This window comes from Zingiber officinale, chromosome 11A, assembly GCF_018446385.1.
Source record: "Zingiber officinale cultivar Zhangliang chromosome 11A, Zo_v1.1, whole genome shotgun sequence".
In the NCBI taxonomy this organism is placed as follows: Eukaryota; Viridiplantae; Streptophyta; class Magnoliopsida; order Zingiberales; family Zingiberaceae; genus Zingiber; species Zingiber officinale.
Window position 1 is genome coordinate 92,180,166 of NC_056006.1, and position 18,959 is coordinate 92,199,124.

At 36.8% G+C, this 18,959-nt stretch overlaps 2 protein-coding genes across 2 annotated transcripts; both read right to left on the reverse strand.

Annotated features, from left to right (window-relative positions):
• Positions 1-24: 24 nt before the first annotated feature.
• LOC122031076 (metal tolerance protein 4-like) lies at positions 25-3,226 on the reverse strand. The gene is made up of 7 exons (XM_042590133.1): positions 2,945-3,226; positions 2,288-2,457; positions 1,990-2,188; positions 1,093-1,271; positions 875-1,025; positions 592-725; positions 25-498 (listed from the first exon to the last, which is right to left on the reverse strand). The coding sequence occupies exons 1-7, from the start codon at positions 3,126-3,128 to the stop codon at positions 319-321; spliced, it is 1,197 nt and encodes a 398-aa protein (XP_042446067.1). The 5' UTR covers positions 3,129-3,226; the 3' UTR covers positions 25-318.
• Positions 3,227-13,879: 10,653 nt separating this feature from the next.
• On the reverse strand, positions 13,880-17,649 carry LOC122032648 (E3 ubiquitin-protein ligase RING1-like). Its single transcript, XM_042591962.1, has 2 exons — positions 16,484-17,649; positions 13,880-14,084 (listed from the first exon to the last, which is right to left on the reverse strand). The coding sequence occupies exon 1, from the start codon at positions 17,552-17,554 to the stop codon at positions 16,523-16,525; it is 1,032 nt and encodes a 343-aa protein (XP_042447896.1). The 5' UTR covers positions 17,555-17,649; the 3' UTR covers positions 13,880-14,084; positions 16,484-16,522.
• Between the last annotated feature and the right edge of the window lie 1,310 nt (positions 17,650-18,959).

The window sequence follows — 18,959 nt, forward strand, 5'->3', positions numbered from 1 at the left end:
ATTAATGCTCTCAGTGCTTAACAATTATTTAAAAATGTCATCCATGATTTTATTAATATTAAGGGAGTGATTTAGGTGGTGGATAGCAGGTGTTTTGACAGCAAAACGGAATCTTATAGACAGAATTTCACCTGCTATCAACAGCCTAAATCAATGAAAATTTCACAAGTTATTCAGAGGGGGGAAAACAAAACTGATAATAACAGAAATCACACTCATGTCCATCGATTCGCATGCTTCTTTATCGAGAGTAACAGATACAATAAGTAATCACCATCAGTGATTGGTAGGGGGCAGGAAGAGGAAGCATGAGGAAGTCTAATGCTCGCCTTCCGGAAGACTTGTGCGAACGCTGTGTTCAGGCTTATGGGTGCTTTCGAAATCAGCATGCACGAAGGCTCGCTCAACCTCTGGGACTTTCTCAATTTTCTCCTGCAATGATTCTCCTATAGAGTGCACCTCGCTTAGTGGCAGTTCTCCAGGTAGCTCAATGTCAACCTTCATCAATGCCACCCAGAAGAAATCAGTAAATACTTTAACTGGATGCTACAGCTCCTCATAAAGAGCTACAAAAAAAATAGAGATACCAACCTCGACGAAGTACAGAGAACCAAAGGTATACGCGCGAACTGTATCGACATGCTTAATACGACGATCATGCCTCGACACAAGATATGTCAATTTCTGTAACATTTCAGGTGAAGCCGACTGACCAACTAAGGAAGCTGTAATGATGGTTGAACTCAAATCAGCATTTGCAAAAATATGTAAACACAAGTGTCAGGCTAATTATATGTTTCTCGGTACATAGAAAAGGTCTGTGAAAATCACACATTGTCATTGTAGTAATGAAAATAAGGGTTAGTGATAGAACCTGCGTTCTCCCACACAGTGGCTGACCAGTTAATCACTGTATAAACAGCCAGTATAATGGCACCAACGGGATCGATCCACCAGTACAATTTATCACCGAGAACGGCAGCAACAAGACCCACGACATTGGTCACAACATCAAAGTAATGGTCCTGGACATCATGGGCGTAGAAGAAGTTAATAATTGGCAATTAATCGATAGGTAGTGTGAGAACTCACCTTAGCATAGGCCCTGACAATCTCATTGCCAGAGCTTCTGCAGTAAAACCAAAGGACAAGTTTAACTGCAGTGGCACTTAACATGATCGAATACAACCAGATAAGTTGCCCTGAGGACATTTTCTCTGGAGGCTGATCAGCTACCAGCTGTTCAAGTGCCTGAATTAATACTTGAAAGCCTAAAAGAAAAAGAACACAATTTGTTTTTTATCATGAATGGATTATTGCATAATCATAAGAAGATCTTCAATTATTTATAACTCGTTGAAGTGACAAGTCCACAAAAATACAGATGGTTTCTGTTTGAATTCATCTCTCAAGTATTCAGAGTATGGAGACTAAGGACTGGACAGGAGAATTGTCTTCTAACTATTTCAGCCAAAGAACCTATATAGGTGAAACAAGGCTAAAACTATTTGATTGACATTTTTGCTATCTTACCCCCAAAATTGGAAGTTGGAACTGGTTTGCAACATGATGATAGCTAGAATGTGGAAAAGAAAATATTGGCGAAAGAGGCAAACATGAATGGCAATGAAGAACAAACCAAAGCAATGGCGATCCACAGACAAGCAAAGGCTAACACCCCACTGCTTCCTTAAATAGTCTCCTCTCTATTGTGCACGCAGCTGTAAGTGTATCTACAAGAAAACTAATTTGCATACAGTATGCACAACAGTTATCAAACTCCAGATAATTGTCTAATTTTGATCTGTAAGAATTTAGGTTTACTCCAAGACTTGATATTCAAAAGGAACAAACGATAAAATTGACAGTATGAAGTGAACTCAGGAACAAAACTATGCATGGAAAAGAATAGCAAAGTGGCACTAATATAAAGCAGTTTAAAGTTCATAATTTATAATCAAAGATACATAAGACAGGGATGAGGCATACCTAAAGTAGCCATGATAGCAGCAAATACAATGATACCCACAGGCTGCACTCTCAACTTGCCAATGGGATACTTATAGATGTTAACATTCTTCATAGACAAATGGGCGAACCAAAGAATGCCACCTGCCATGAAATCCAGCAACGAGTCAAGTGTCGATGCTGCAATTGCCATGGACCCAGTTCTTTCTGTAGCATATATCTGTCATGAATTTAGGGAATCAGTACAAGAGTTTTTTTACAGGTCCACAGAATTTATTGAAGTTCTGGTGATTGGGAGATGCCTCAGCAACTAGACTACCTTGAACACCAAGAGAACAATATTTGCAAAATTGGATATCTTCATCGCAAACTCATTCTTCGCATCCAAGTCATCTTGACAGTCAACAGTTCCAAACCCAGAACCCAAAGAGTCAACTTCTTCAAAAGATCTCAAAGTGGCGAATTGCCTTTCGTAGTACTCTCTCTCCCCTAAACAAAAGAGGATAAAGAAAATGCTTTAATTAGTATAAGGAAGAAGCTGATCGCCTTCCTGAAATTCCTAATGCTGACAAAGAGAAAGAACGATTATACAATTCCTAAAAATAAGTTCAGTAGATGCTCCTTGAACATGTTCAGCAGATACTCTAAGCTTTAATAGTAGGAAGCAGATCTTAAATTCAAAGGGAACAACTGCAAATCATGCTGAGGCATACAAATTACAACCATTATAAATCATCCATGACAGCAACTGAATCATTTATTTTTTTTCACGGATCCTCAAGACATTTGAGAAGAAATAGATCATACACAAAAGAAATAAGAAGAAAACTAGACATCGCTAAGATGGACGATGAACTTCAAAAGGAACAGGGCAGGTCAATGCATCGGATTAATTTGGCATCGAACAGACATGCAAACGACGAAAATAATAGCAATCAGAGTTGGGGATACGAGCTAGGGCGGGCGTTCGACGAACCTCGGCGAAGGCCTTTGACGCGGGAAAGATCGACATCGGCGATACTCTCGGGATCGATCTGGTCGCGGAGCTTCGCCGGTAGCCGAGCCACAAACTCTGTACGCAGCGAATTCACCGAGTATCTCCTGAGCAGGGGCTGCGCCGCCACCAGCGGCTCCCTCGCTTCCCCAACCTCCCCTTCCATCTCTCGCTCTCGCGCGCTCTCGCGCTGTCGCCAGAAGAAAGCAGAGATTTCACTTGAAGGTTAGACTTCAGAACAAGAGGCAAATTAAAAATATCAGAGGGAGCCGGAGCCAACTTGATCCTCAACTATACAACAATATTCCGGATTTAGAATCGGAAAAATATTTTTTTTAAGGAAAAAAAAACGAAGAAAGTTGACTTTCTAATGCCTTTCTGCCGTTGACCGTTATATATATTGTGTTAAAAATATTTTTATTTCACCCTTTCGTGTTTTATTTTTTTTTCAGTGAATATGAAAACTATTTACCAGAATATGTTTGGTATAAAGTTTGTTGATGATAAAAATTGATCATCCTTAATACAACGATGTTCCTTTTTTCCTGAAGACGACAATAAGAGGATGACAAACAATAACAATGCAGTACCAAAAAAAGATTTATTAGGCACATTGCTATATTGGCGGTATACAGAATATTAAACTTAATCAGTGAAAGGTTTAGATTTTTAATAAAATAGTAAAATTAATACAGAATGTCATGTATCCATATGATCGCTACACAAACACAAGATCGTTAATAATACATCCAAGTTCAATGCTAAATCTATAAAAATTGTACATGATAGTAAAAAACGGAATCAACCATCTCATGATTATGTGTAAGGAAATAAATCAAAAAACTATAATTGATCAGTATAAAGAAGGGATTTTTTATTCTCAATTTTATTGAGATTCCTATGATAGTAATTCTGTCATCTATTAGTCAACTCAACCTTAAAATTATACATATTATCATATAATTCAGGTCAGGTCAGAAAATTGACAATTGATAGTGGTAGAATTTATATAAAGAGAGAGGAGGTTGGTTCAAAGAAATAACAAAGACAGTTTACAGTTATGATATGAATTCAAGATAGTTGTTCCCGGTTCTCAAAAGTGGTGAGCTTGAAGTTGTGGTCATTTCTTTGCTTTGGTTGTTTATCCTCCCCTGACACTTGATAAGGCATCGTTAATTTATTAAAAAAAAATCGAATCTGACAAGCTCCTGCTCCAGTTCACTGATGGGTAGAACGGAAACTTAAATTTTTTTCTGAGTGAAGAGTGATCTGGACATCAACCGGGATAAGTCAATTGGTCAAACAGGCCTAGGTTAATAAATCACTTTCATTAAATATAAAAATTTTACCTAAAAATCTACTTATACAAAATTTGAAGCACACATAAACCAATATAAAAAAGAAATTAGTTTACTTGGAAATGAGGAATAAATATTGATGTAAAAACTAGCATAACCAACTTGTAATTATTTTTTAAATGTAGAGCTTTGGGTATTTTATCAATTATCATTAAGTTATCAATATCCATTTTCTGCTTGATTTTGTGAAAATATGTTAGTTCTTGTGATTTTGTGAAAAGTTGATTGATTAATTGGTTCTTACGATTTTGCTGAAGCTAGTCAATCGAGATCGATTTTTGACCAGTTTAGACAACCCTAGATATGAGTTTTAGGATGATTCTTAGTTGCCCCTAGGACGTAACACAGACGATAGACGCATGGCATCTCTAGCGTAATGATCAAGATCTGAGATTTACCCCACCATGTGCTATATTTTAGGATGATTCTTAATTATATGATAATTACATAACTAAAATTAGGAGAATAAAATATATCATAATGTTATTTTGTTCAACCATAAGTAATATTATAACCTAATTTAATATTTAGAGTATTATCTTTGGTTCAATCTTAAATCATTTGTCACTAAATTAATTTGATATTTGATTAATTTTTTAAGAATAAAGTAAATTAATAATATTAATGATAATAATAGGTTGATAATATATATAATAAATAAATAAAATTAATTTATAATTTTTAAAATTTAAAATATATATATATAGGATTATTTAATTAGGGTATAAGAAAGTTAATTTAAATATTAAGTTAAGAGTTGTTTGAATCAATTAAACTTTAAATATTAAGTTAAGAGTTGCTTGAATCAATTAAGTTTAAATTAAAAAAAACCAAAGTTCATTTTTAATTCATTTTTTATTGTGGCATCCTCTTCCCCGACGTCACCAGTGTCCCCTTCACAGGCGAACCCTGATGCCAATCGAGACCATAATCCTAAATACCTCTGCGTCGGGCTCCGTCACTTGCCTCCAGATTGTTAACCCCACCTACCGCCCGTTGCAATACATCGTCCACATCGGCGAGTCGAGCAGCGGTCTGTGGCTGTCGCCGCGATGTGGTCGCAGCAGTGGCCGAAGAAGGTGCCGGTGGTAGTGGCTCGGCAGGCGCTCAGCTTGAAGAGCTCCTCTCTGGAAGGGCCTTGCGGGTGTCGGGCGCACTCCACCAGCGCGACTACGAAGGGGTTCTCTTCTCCGGCGGAGGTAGAGGGATCGGACCGTTTCTTATGGGAGGCGGCGTGGCTGGGAGGCAGGGGGAGGATGTTGCCGATGCAGTCGGCTGCAGAGGAGATGGCCAGTTTGTGGAGGGTTAATTTGGAGATTTTTTTTATTAACCCTAATATCATAAAAAAACCTTACGCTTCTAAGGTTGTTCGATTCTACGATGATAAAAGGTGAATACGCTCGTCCTTAGCGCTTCTGTCAATCCGTCCGAGGGTTAACACGGAGAAGATAAATCACGGGTGACTACTAACTTTTGAAATAGTGATTAACACATAAAAGAGGCATCAGAACCGGCCCTGGGTCAGGGCTACCAGGGCACCTGCCCAGGGCCCAAAAAGTTTTAGGAGCCCATTTTATATGCACGTTATAGATATTAGGGGGCGTTTGGTTCTTTCCTAGGAATAGGAATCGGAATGGGAATCATTGTATTGTGGAATGGGAATGGGTATGAGCATGGATATCACTCTTAAAAATAATGTTTGGTTAGTTGTATATCTTCTATCGGAATAAATCAAAGTTTCCTTTTTTACCCTTAAAGGAAAATAAGAGAAAAAATTAGATGTGAGAGAAAAATGAATGTGAGAGAAAAATATGATGAAAGAGAATGATGAGAGAGAAAGTATTATGAGAGAGAAAGTGTGGTAAGAAAGAATGAAGAGAGAGAAAGTGTGATGAGAGAAAATGAAAAAAAAAGAGTATGATTGGAGAGAGCATGATGAGAGAAAATATGATGTGAGAGAAAGTATGATAGGAGAGGATGAAGAGAGAGAAAATATAGTGAGAAAAAATGAGGAGAGAGAGTGTGATGAGAGAGATTGAGGAGAGAGAAAGTATGGTGAGAGAAAAAAGAACAGTGAATATGAAAAAATGTGGAACCGCCACATCAGCGGCCCCCCTAGAGCCGGTCCCACGGATATGGAGAGAGGTAAATGCAGGTACACAGGTGGAAAGTGCATGGCGGAGACGTTAACCCCAGGCAGTGACACCCCGGGGATCGACCCCTGGACCTTTCAGCCACAGAACCATGCACTCCCCATCTGTGCTACGCCCTGGGGACAAAAAAAAAGAACAGTGAATATGATGGAAGAGATTGAGGAGAGAGAAAGTATGATGAGAGAGAAAGTGTGTTGAGGAAAAAAGGAGTAAGTGTGATAAGAGAGATTGAGGAGAGAGAAAGTATGATGAGAGAGAAAATGTGTTGAGGAAAAAAGAGGAAGTGTGATAAGAGAGATTGAGGAGAGAGAAAGTATGATGAGAGAGAAAGTGTGATGAGAAAAAAGAGAAAAGAGAGTGTGATGGGAGAGATTGAGGAGAGAGAAAGTGTAATGAGAAAAAAAGAGGAAAGAGAGTGTGATAGGAGAGATTAAGGAGAGAGAAAGTGTGTGATAAAATGATGAGAGATAAACTATGATGAGAGAGAAAATATAATGAGAGAGAATAAGGAGAGATAAGTGATATGAAAGAAAAAATAAATAAATATATTTTGATATTTGATATTAATGGAGAAAATTTTAGTTTTAAGTCAAGGGTATTTTTGGAATAATGGAATATTTTGATTGATGAAAATAGGGTAATGGCTCATTGAAGGGGAGGTACATGGGAATGAGTCATTACCCAATTTCAAGGATTCATTCCCTTATTTGTATTCCTATTCCTATAATCCAAACATTAACAATGGGAATCAATGATTCTCATTCCCATTCCCCACTCCTATTACCCTAAACCAAACGCCCCCTTAGATATATATCTCTTAACGTTTTTTTTTTCCTTACCTAATTTTTTATTTATAAATGTTATAGATATATATCTCTTAATGTTTTTTTTCTCTTAACTTATTTTTTATAAACGTTTTTCTCCATCCCTCGTCAAAACCCTCGCCGCTTTCGCCGAACGCCAGTCGCCAGCGATATGAAGCGTCGATTCTCCTCGCCGCGCCCTTGCGATCACTGAAGCCCTCCTGGCCGCACCTTCCCTCTCTCGCTGTGACAACTACAGGCCCTCTCTGGCTCTCTCAAAGGTGCTGAAGCGACGAAACCCTCTTCACAGCGCCTTCCCTCTCTCACTGCGACGACGATGGGTCTCTCTGGCTCTCTCAAAGGCATGCCTTGTTACTTCAAGCTTCTGTAAACCCTAAAAGGTCATCATCTTTAACAAACCCTAAAAGATCAAAGTTGTTCTCACTGATCTTTGCTTTCTATTTTGATATCTTCTGTTTCGATTAAACTGTACAACTTTGAATTAAAGATAGAGCTTGTGCAGTTATGCTCCCATAGGGCCAATTTTAGCAATTAAACATAACAGTGAGAACAATGGTATAGAATGTTAATGAAAAAAATAAACAATACATTAATTTGGTGAATACAGAGTGCACAATTTTGCATCAAAACAAGATATCTATTGTAGGAGTGTGGTTCATTAACAAACAAATGACAACCCAGTTTGGCGAAATTAGGAATTGGTAATCAGGGCAAATGGCTCAAATAAGGAGTTATTCCTAGCAAGCTTCTAGACATTAGGGATAGGAACGAATTGAATCATATGTTGCAATCGGAGTCTTATAACTCTCAATTATAATATGTATTAAATGAATCAAGTAATACTCTTAATTACAAGATGTTTTTTGGTGGAATGTTTCATGAGGAGTTATAATCCTTAGGAACGAATTGATAATTTTTTGTGAGAGTATATACTCTCAAATCATTAGGAGTTACAATCCTTGTTATAGGCATTTGAACATAAAGACAATTTAATATTAAGGTAGATGCATGTTTCATAATTTCACATAATAGCTCTCTAATTTTTTTTTATTGTATTCAACTATTCAAACTTAATATAAAGAAATTAGTATTGCTTGAAAATCTTATTTTATTTATAATTCCTGAAATGATAGATATTGTTTTAATAAATAGCCTAGTTAACTTCACTGAGTGGTTAGAATACTTCTTTCATAATTATTGATTAAAATCCAATAGCAAACAATATAATATAACAACCTAACCATAGAAATTTAGTTGACTTTAGTGTTATCTTTTTTTTGAAACTTTATTTTACTACTGTTTTAATTATATGAATAAGGTATTAACTCCTAAACAATTGAATTGTGTTTTTTTTATAAACTTGCAGGATATCTGTGTAAGGTCTTATATAAATGGATTTCGAATCAAAAGAAAATTCTCCATATCAGGTTTTATTGTTATTTGTTTATTGCTTTTTGTTCTTAATTATCTGTTATCATGAAACAACTCTCTGGATATCAAAAAAAGACAAAAAAAAAAAAAAAAGATAGCCCAAAGCTTAAGAGATTCATTAAATAAATATTTTGGTAAACAATCACATAACACAACAGAAAACTTAGTTCATATTTTAACTAATGGATCCAATGTTAATGAAGATTTTGTTGAAAATAAGAATGATAAAAATAAAGAATTTGTGAGAAATGAAAGTGATGAGAATGAGAAATTTGTAGAAATGAGAACGAAGATAATACAGATTTTAATAATTTGGATGAAATTGAAATTGACAAAACTAAAGATATTGATAAGTTTTGTGATGATGAGCATAAAAACAAATATCAATGTTTGACACCTAAATATGATTTGAACATATTTGATCCAAGAGTTTGTGATATTCTTGATACAAAAATGAGGGATTTACTTGTGGAAAGAGGTCCTAAAAGAGAAGATATTCTCAAGTTTCTTTTAGATAAAGAATCTTGACACTTTTCTCATACTTATTATGTTCAAATGTTACCAAATGATGAGACTCCTGATCGAAAATGGTTAGTGTACTCGAAGGAGTTAGACAGAGTATTTTATATTTGTTGTAAGTTGTTTAAAATAATACACACCAAAAGTAATTTAGCAAGAGAAAGAGTTAATGACTGGAAACATTTATGTGACAAACTTAAACAACATGAAAATAGTGTTGAACACCTCACAAATCTAAGAGCTTTTGTTGAACTTCAAATGAGATTAAAGAAAACAATGACAATTGATAAGGAAATACAAGAACAAATTAAAAAGGATACAAAATATTGGAAACACATTATGCTAAGAATAGTTGTTGTAGTCAAATGTCTTGCTATACATAATTTGACATTTCGTGGTACACACGACAAAATTTATGAAGATGGTAATGGTAATTTTTTGGGTCTACTTGAAATGATTGCAGATTTTGATCCAATAATGCAAGAACATTTTCGACTCACTCAAGATAAAAAGATTTATTATCATTATCTTAGTCATAAAATTCAAAACGAGTTAATATCTATTCTAGCCTCCAAAGTCAAGAATGAAATAATTAAAAAAGTAAAAGAGGCAAAATATTTTTCAGTAATTCTTGATTGTACACTGGATGCAAGTCACAAAGAACAAATGACTCTCATATTAAGATGTGTAGATATTTCAAAGACTCCAATTAAAATAGAAGAGTATTTCTTAGAATTTATAAATGTAGAAGATACATCTTGGTTTAGGTCTTTTTAATGAATTGAGATTTGTTTTACAATCTTTAGAACTTGATATTGATAATATGAGAGGGCAAGGTTATGATAATGGATCTAATATGAAAGGCAAAAATCAAGGTGTGCAAAGAAGATTGCTTGACATTAATCCTAGAGCATTTTACATGCCATGTGGTTCTTATTCTCTTAACTTAGTTGTTTGTGACATGGCAAAATCTTGTTCTAAAGCAAAATCATTTTTTGGAGCATGTCAATGTATGTACACCGTGTTCTCTAATTCAACAAAAAGATGGAATGTTTTACTTGAATATATTGATGGATTAACTTTAAAATCATTGTCAACTACAAGATGGGAAAACCATATTGAAATAGTTAAAGCAATACTATCTCAAGCTTCCCAAATTAGAGAAGCTTTGTTCAAATTAGCAAAAATAAGTGAAGATAGCAAATTAAGTAGAGATGTTGAAACATTAGCATCTGGTGAACTTTCAAGTTTTGAATTTATATTAAGTCTTGCTATTTGGCATGATATTTTGCATAAAATTAACTTAGTCAGTAAAAAATTACAGTGAGAGGATATGCGTCTTGATGTTGCTATAAAACAATTGGCTGGTCTTGTTTCTTTTTTTGAAAAATATAGAGAAAATGATTTTGCTTTAGCTATGATTGATGCAAAAAAAAAAAAAAATAGCATTTGATATGGAAATTGAGCCTATATTTCCTACAACATAAAATTAGTAGAAAAAAAATATTTTGATGAGATTTCTAATACTGAAAGGGAAAATCAATCACTGGAAGAGTCTTTTTGAACATATTATTTTATCTTAGTAGTCGATATTGCTCTTGGGCAATTGAAAAGTAAGTTTGAACAGTTGCAATATTTTGAATCTATATTTGGGTTCTTGTATGATGTTGCAAAATTAGTTTCAATGGATGATGATGAATTGATGAGTTCTTGTGTGAATTTTGAAAATACTTTAAAAAATAGTGACACTTCTGATATTGATGCAAAATATAAGTTTTCAGATGCAAGTAATGTTACCAAGTGAATCTTATGAAACAAATAAAAAATGGTCTTCCAATCAAATATTAGAGTTTTTAAAAACAATGGATATGTTTCTAAATGTGATGATTACTTATAGGATATTATTGACAATACCCGTGACAGTGACATCTGTCGAAAGAAGTTTTTCAAAATTAAAATTAATAAAATCTTATTTACGGACAACAATGACTCAAGATAGGCTAAATGGATTAGTAATTTTATGTATTGGAAAAAAATATTTTGGAAAATATTGAATATGATGATTTTGCCTTTAAAAGTGCATCACGAAGACACTTTAAATGAGTTGTCTCTGTTTGTCTTAGTGATCCTTCTACACTTGCTAGTTTTGTAGCAGTATATACACTTTTTGGACCTACATTTCTTGGAACTTATGACAAAGATTGAGGGATATACACCTTATTTTATCCCGTATGCCTAATGTCCTTAGTTTCATTTTTTATGCTTTTGTTTGAAGTGTTTGCTTACATGAATTGATTTGCTGTTAGGAATTGTCCTTTGCTTTTCCTATCCGTAGCCAATATGCATATTGCTGCCAGAATGCAAAAGGTATTAATTGATTTTTTTTTTTTTTTTATGTTTGTCAGGTTACTCAAGTCAGTACTTTGTATTGATTCTCTCAGTTCTTTTTTATTGTTTCAGTCTTAACTAAGTTGCCTCTTGAATTTCCTGATGGAACAACTCCAGTAACATGGCAGGTTTACATATATGATGATTCTTCATATAGTGAGGTTGATGTAGGATCTAACATATATGATGATTCTTCATATAGTAAGGTTGACGTAGGATCACTTTTAGACCAAGCTATAGTCCCTCCATTGCCTGCTGATAGTCTATACATGAAAGAAGTGCACGCTAAGGTTAGTATGCGGTATTAGTTGGACCCTCTCCTATTTGATATTGCTTCTAAATGATGCTTCCAGAACATTAATAACATGTTATTACTTAAGTTTCTTATTTTGACTTTATTTGTGTGATTCTAAAACATTCCATCACCACCGGTGGCATTCATTTCTTTATTGAATATGTAGATTGAAAAGATGTAGAAATTCTAAATATTGGTCCATTTTTGTAAATTCCCTAGAAATGAGCTTTCTTTTTATTCCTTGTCTGTAGCTTGAAGAGGAATTATGGTTCACTGTTGGAGGTCAGCATATTCCTTTTGGTGCATCATCACAGGTAAGTTTATTTTCCCTTTCTCTAGTTATGGTATGCTTCCTTAAATTATCTCTCATCATCTCTAGTGAAAATATTGCTTTTCCCTTTCTCTAGTTATAGTATGCTTCCTTGAATTATCTCTCATCATCTCTAGTGAAAATATTGTTGTTATATATCTAGTAGTCACTTCTTTCTGACATGCCCCTACACATCTCTATTTTCCTCAATAAATTGCAAAGTTTTATCACAGTTTCACCCAAATGTGTTTCCACGACTTACAAATTCTTATGATTTTTGTAGGATATCTGGATTGAACTTGGACCTCCTTGTGGAATCTATCAGAAGCAAATAATTCTACCGTTCAGATATCTTTTTCTTGTGCTTTATTATTTTGAACTCCTGAGTAATATTTTATAGGGACTAGTATTTAGATTTTAATCTTAACCTGAATAAATTGTTTAAGTTTTAGTGAAAAGATAAAATTGGGACATAATTAATAGTTCTGCCCAGGGCCTTTAAACAATAAGGACCGATTCTGGGAGACATTTACCTCGTCTTTGCCGAAATTCGAATCTCATATCTTATGATAGCAACACCTCATGCGCTAGCCACTAGACTGAGGTTGTTCGATTCTAGATTATATCCTTAATTGCTGACGTGCGTGCTTTAATATCAAAAATCATTAATTATCTAAACTAAACGAAGTTTTTGATGATAACCCATTAAAACTATGGTAGATACCTATAATTTACTAGAGCTCCTTTTCAGCAATTTTGACTATCAATAATATTAGGCACGTCTGCAAGACATTACACAATATATTACAATGTGAATGTCCATATAAAATAAGGTTTTTAATGAAAGAATGAATAAGACGACCACAATAATATAAGGCGTCAAACAGATTTTCGGAAAAAGAAGATATTCAGATATTCAGGGGCCAGAAATCGTCAACTACTGTAGTAATTTTAGAATTCTCTTGAAATAGTGTGATTTGCAGATATTCAGGGGCCAGAAATGGCAGTCATCACTGCGACTCTAGTTTGTTGGAGTATTTGAAAAGGTTTAGATAGTTTGGCAAAAGAAGACAAAAAATGAAAAGATCGACCAAAGACAACCAGAATAACTAGGAGAGGGATAACAATTAAGGATCTATGGCAGACATCAAAAAGTTTGAGATTCAGAATCCAGAATCTAGTAGAAATGAAGAAGAATCCCGAAAGACGTGATTAAGAACAGCACTCATTTAAGTTCATTTCTTGCTCCAGAATCATCTTTCCCCACAGAAACTCAAAGGGTACCTAACACCCAGGTGCGCCATGTGGAGAGTAGAAGGCATGAACAAAATTTCCAATGTTGCAATTGTAATGAGAAAATTCTAAAAAGATGCTTTCCCCTGAAGCAGATGCTTTCTTTTCTTTGTTTCTGAAGTTTAAAAATTCAAATTAAGAAGAGCTCAAATTAACGGATTCAGTTATGATCTTGGCACCACATTTCCAGCTGCCATCAACAGGACTTGAATAGAAGAATGCAGAATGAATTTCAGACTGATGGCAAATGATCTATACGCATGAAACCTGATTTGGTTGGACAAAATTATGAATAGTTTAGCTTACTCTGAACATATACTTGGATTTAAGGCTTGTGTGTTATTCAAACAATTCTTCCAATGACAACAACAATATCTCCAATGGCTTTATTTGACAGAAGAGAAAGATATCACGATGCACTCCTATTGAGATAGAAAATTGTGTGCACGGTCCACAGACATTGACCCAAATTCAGGGTGAGGACAACCAAGATTAGAGCCCAACAGAGAGCACAAAAGTAAGCATCAATTTGATGTCACCTCAAAAACCACCTGTCCAACAGAGACCATAGTTTTGACTCAGTGAGGATTCACAAGGATGGAGACAGTCAATTAGCATTGTATTTACCGATCAATTCAAACATCAAAGTAATCCTTAATCCACAATAAGCTAACAAGAATCCACCACCAATCCAATTATATAGACCAATAACAACCAAAAGATCTAACCCTCAAGCACTGCCAAAGCTACTTTCAAATCAATTTTTCAGTTAGAACTATTGTTATTAAGAGGTACAGCTAGGCATTGTAGCACTAGGCACCACATCTGAAGAGCCTCTAATAGTCAAACGAGAGTGACTATGCCTGGGGACAAGAAAGGTGCTAAGACATACACCATCCTAAAAATCTGGTGCAGAAAAAGCAAGCCCGATGAACTAAAAGACCCTAGGCACATGGAGTTTTCTCCATGATCCATTGCAAGAGAAAGGGGAAATTGAAGACCAAAAATACCTGAGGATTCTCAAGTTGGCATTATGAAGGTATTTAAACATTTTACATGACTTAGATTTCTGATGGTGTAGAATTTCATGAGATGCTACTCGTACTTCTGGAGCTGATATTATATGGTATTTTGTGGACATTGTTACAGTATTAGAACTTCAATAATGTGCTTTTTTCATATTGGTTCACTTGCTGAAAGATGATTTTTAGTATTATATTTGTGTCTTTGTGTGGTATATGCCATATACATAAATATAATTAGAAGAAACTAGAACCACCTCCTCCTCCGCCACTTCTTGATACTGACTCAAATGAGTATCCTAGTGATCCTGGGCTAAGAAAGAATATCTCAAGTATAATGTGAATGAAGGGGACACTGTTATAAACTTTATTTTATTAGGTTGCTAGTTAGGATGGTTATTTAGATAAGAATGAAAGTGTCATATGTAGGAATGCCAAATATTATGAGAAAGCGAGATCCATTCTTCGACTTTGAGTCATAGATAAGATCTGGGGATTGACGGATCAATTTCAACTAGAACCAAGGACTAAAGTCGAAATTTTCAAATTTAAGTTTGTTTTTAGCTCCTTGAATTCGAAATTTATGCTTTCGGATTTTGGATTGTGAAAATTGATTCACACTAATATTTAAAATTTTTGAAAATCGTCCCTCCTAGTTTAAAATCCTGGCTACACCACTGCTTATGGAGCTTGACTGGCCATTTGGGTAAAGGTGATTGTTGGAAAGACTTAATGAGAAGGCAGATACATAAATAGCATATGAACTTATGCAGAAAATTTTATTCTGCAGATGGTGCAACCTTGTTAAAATTCAACTCAAATTCTACGATCAGATCATAAAGCAATTAAAACAATCTCCAAAGATCAGCAATGGCAATCAGAGTTCCTTTTCTAAGCTGGCAATTCAACTCTATACCACCATCAAAAACATCATAGCTTTAACACTAAGGACCTAGTTACTATGAGGAAAGGAAATATCTAAGGAAAGAAAGAGGAGGAAAAATAGAGACGTAGGAAAAGGATCGGGAAATTCCCTAGTGTTGGTTTTCTTTGAGTTTGAGGGAAGGAAAAAAGTAGAGTTGTTCATTCAAGTTTTTTTTTCCCTTGGAGGGTAAGAAAGAGAGAGTGAAAGTCAATTTTTAATTGTTTATTTGTTAAGAAACAGTAAAAAAAAATCAATACACATGGGTTGCAGGTACCAGATATTGTCATCAGTACAAAATCACATAAAGAGTTGATCAGGCAACCACCCAACATTTGACAGTTGTTCAATAATTAGAGCCTTGAAACTGAATCACTCGCTAGCATTCTAGTATTTAGATTTCCATATGTACGACCTTCACTGTTAGCAAAATTTTCAAATTAACGCATGGATTCATTACTTGTTAGCAAAAAACATGACATTAATGTTCTCCAAGGAAGTGAAAAGTACAACAGCTTGCATCTAAAGAATCCTAGAAGATGTAAGTTTTGTAAAACAATAGCATTGAATGTAGTTAATGAATCCTGAAACACCAGCATTTTCCTCCCAACTTTAAAATCTAGATATTAGCATTGAAGAAAGGATATTTCCAATTTGTTGATTTTATTATGTTGAGAGTACATATCAGCATCGCAAACTATTTTCTTGCACACAATATGTCCCTCTCTGATAGCTGTCTTATAAAAGAGTATGAAAAAATAATGATCAGTATTACATATTTGATCAAGAAAGTCGTAACTCGTAGCAGCATAATTATCATAGCATTTATTTAGTCCTCCCAAGGGGGGAAAAACAACGTTGATGATCATCTTGAACAAAGATAACAGCATTGATGAAAAAAATTGTAACTTGTAGTAACCAGGTTACTTTAGTTAACACTGCAATTGCAATTCGTTTATTAAGTGAACTATAATCGTGGTAATTAGTATGTTGAGAATCAACATACCTCGAGTCTTTGCATAACAAGAACCATGAGGATTTCGTACTAAAAATTATCACTAATCTCGGGGGTCGTTGTATTGTCACCGCCATCCGCGCTACTTCCCATGGTTGATCCCTGCCGTTCCACTGGGCACTCCGGTGCGAGCGTCTCCCTGCTGTCCGCTAGAGTTTCATCCAAATGCTCCATCTGAAAGAGCGCCGCGTCCCTGGCCTCTGATGTAAGGGACCGAACTGGGAACGATAGACGATGCTGACTCCTCACTTGCCATAGCGCAGCCGTCAGCACCATGGCCTCCTCATCGGCCGTGCTGAGCGCTAGTGACAACGAGTGATCAACTCCCTCACCCACCACCGAGACACTTGAGGGGAGTACCGGTCCACTGGCGGCGACTGAATATTCATCAGGGGCAGGGATCGGCGAGCGGCAGACGGGGCAAGAGTTGTGGAGGGATAGCCAAGGGACGATGCAATCGGAGTGGTAGATGTGGTAGCAGGGGAGGCGACGGGCGGCAGATAGAAGGGCAAACTCATCCTTGCAAACGGCGCAAGAGGGGAAGGAAGCGGCATCAGCCTCGGAGATACAGACGGTGGGGAGGGCATCGATGGATGCAACGGAGGCAGGAGAGCAGCGGGTGGGGTCGGAGGGCGGGAGGGGGTCATCGCCGCCTCCATCGGCCAGTTGGGCGATGAGGCGGCGGAAGCGCGCAGCACGGGAACGGAGAGGACGGTGGTGGTCATCAGAGTCCGAGGCGGATCCGGTTTCTTCGTCGTCGGAATCGGTGAGGAGGACCAAGGGGAGGGATTGGGGAGGGGGAGCAGGTGAGGAGGAGGAAGAAGGGGAAGAGGAGGAGAGGAGGTGGGCGGGGCCGATTTCCATTTCCTCAAGGGAATCAGAACAGAAGCAATCGGGGCAGATCAGAGGAGAGTGGGAAGGGAGGAGGGTGACGCTCATGTCGCACTGGTGGCACCAGTAAATGATGGACGGGAGAGTAGTGTCAGTGAAGGCGGAGGAGCAGAGAGGTGCGGCGCTGGCGACGGCGGTTGGATTTGGTGGAGATGCAGCAGCAGAAGACATGTCGGCAGCAGCTCTCCCCCTCCGTCTCAATTTTTCTTCGTCTCTCTCTCACCTCTTCTTTCTTCTTGCCGTCGTCAACGGTCAATGTTGATGGTGAACCGAAAAAAAGAGGTCGGTCGGAAAGAGAAAGATCGGGTGACACGGCCGTTCCGGTTCAGCCCTGTTTTTTTTTGACTTCAGTGCCGTCCTCGGTCCGGCACAGCTCCAAACGAACGTGCCTGGACACGGTCCGGAAAAACAGCTCGGCCCGATTTGATATGGACTCTATGTCGACGTTGTCGCATGATTTCAAATCTGAAATGTCACTTCACGGGGAATAAATTGAGGTGCCCGGATCCTCTGAAAAAAAGATTTTACGATCTAGAGGTTAGATCCTTAAATATATATTGATGAGATAAATAATTTTTATTTATTTTATAAGTAGAAATTATATATTTCTTCACTATATATTTAGGAATCATCCCTTAGATCATTAAAAGTGATTCAGAAGATCCATTTTCTTGAGTTGTTCAGATTTTCTAGACCACTTTTGACGGTACAGAATGATCACTAAATATACATTGATGGGGATGAATGATCCCCACCTATTTTATAAGTGGGGACCATGTATTCCTCCAATGTATATTTAGGGATCATCCCCTGGCCCGCCAAAAAGCGATCCAGAGGATCTGTACTCTTGAGGTGCTCGGATCCTCTGGACCGCTTTTGGCGGTCTAGAGGATGATTCCTAAATATGTATTGGTGAGGATGAATAGTCCCCATCTATTTTATAAGTGGGGATCATGTATTCCTCCAATGCATGTTTAGGGACCATCACTTTGACTGCCAAAAGCAGTATAGAGGATTTGCCCTCTTGAGGTGCCTAGATCCTCCGGAAAAATAACTTTTGGCGGTCTAGAGGATGGTCCCTAAATATATATTGGTGGGAATGAATGGTCCCCACCTATTAAGTGGAGACCACGTATTTCTCCAATGCATGTTTAGGGATCATTCCCTAAACCGTCAAAAGCGATCCAGAGGATTTACCCTTTTGACATGTTCGGATCCTCTGGATCGTTTTTGGCGATTCAGAGGATGGTCCCTAAATATGCATTGGTGGGGATGAATGATCTCCATCTATTTTATAAGTGGAGACCATATATTCCTCCAATGTATGTTTAGGGATCATTCATTGGACCGTCAAAAATGATCCATTGGATCTGCCCTCTATATTGAGAAGGTTTTATGCAGTGACGGATCCAGAAATTTAAGCATGGAAGGACGTTTTTACGTGGAACAAGGGTCAGTATCTTCTATCTCTACTGATGGAACCCCATACTACTAGGAGTTCCATTACCGACAAGGGGGGCGACCGTCGATGTCGCTCCCTCTCTGGATCCACCCCTGGTTTTATGAGATGGAGGGC

Excerpts from the sequence above, each read along its gene's own strand:
- LOC122031076 (XM_042590133.1), bottom strand. The coding sequence starts at position 3,128 with ATGGAAGGGGAGGTTGGGGAAGCGAGGGAGCCGCTGGTGGCGGCGCAG. Across the intron at positions 2,458-2,944 it reads CGTCAAAGGCCTTCGCCGAG|GGGAGAGAGAGTACTACGAA; the intron begins GTTCGTCGAACG and ends TCTTTTGTTTAG. Across the intron at positions 1,272-1,989 it reads TGCTATCATGGCTACTTTAG|GCTTTCAAGTATTAATTCAG; the intron begins GTATGCCTCATC and ends TTTTTCTTTTAG.
- LOC122032648 (XM_042591962.1), bottom strand. The coding sequence starts at position 17,554 with ATGTCTTCTGCTGCTGCATCTCCACCAAATCCAACCGCCGTCGCCAGC.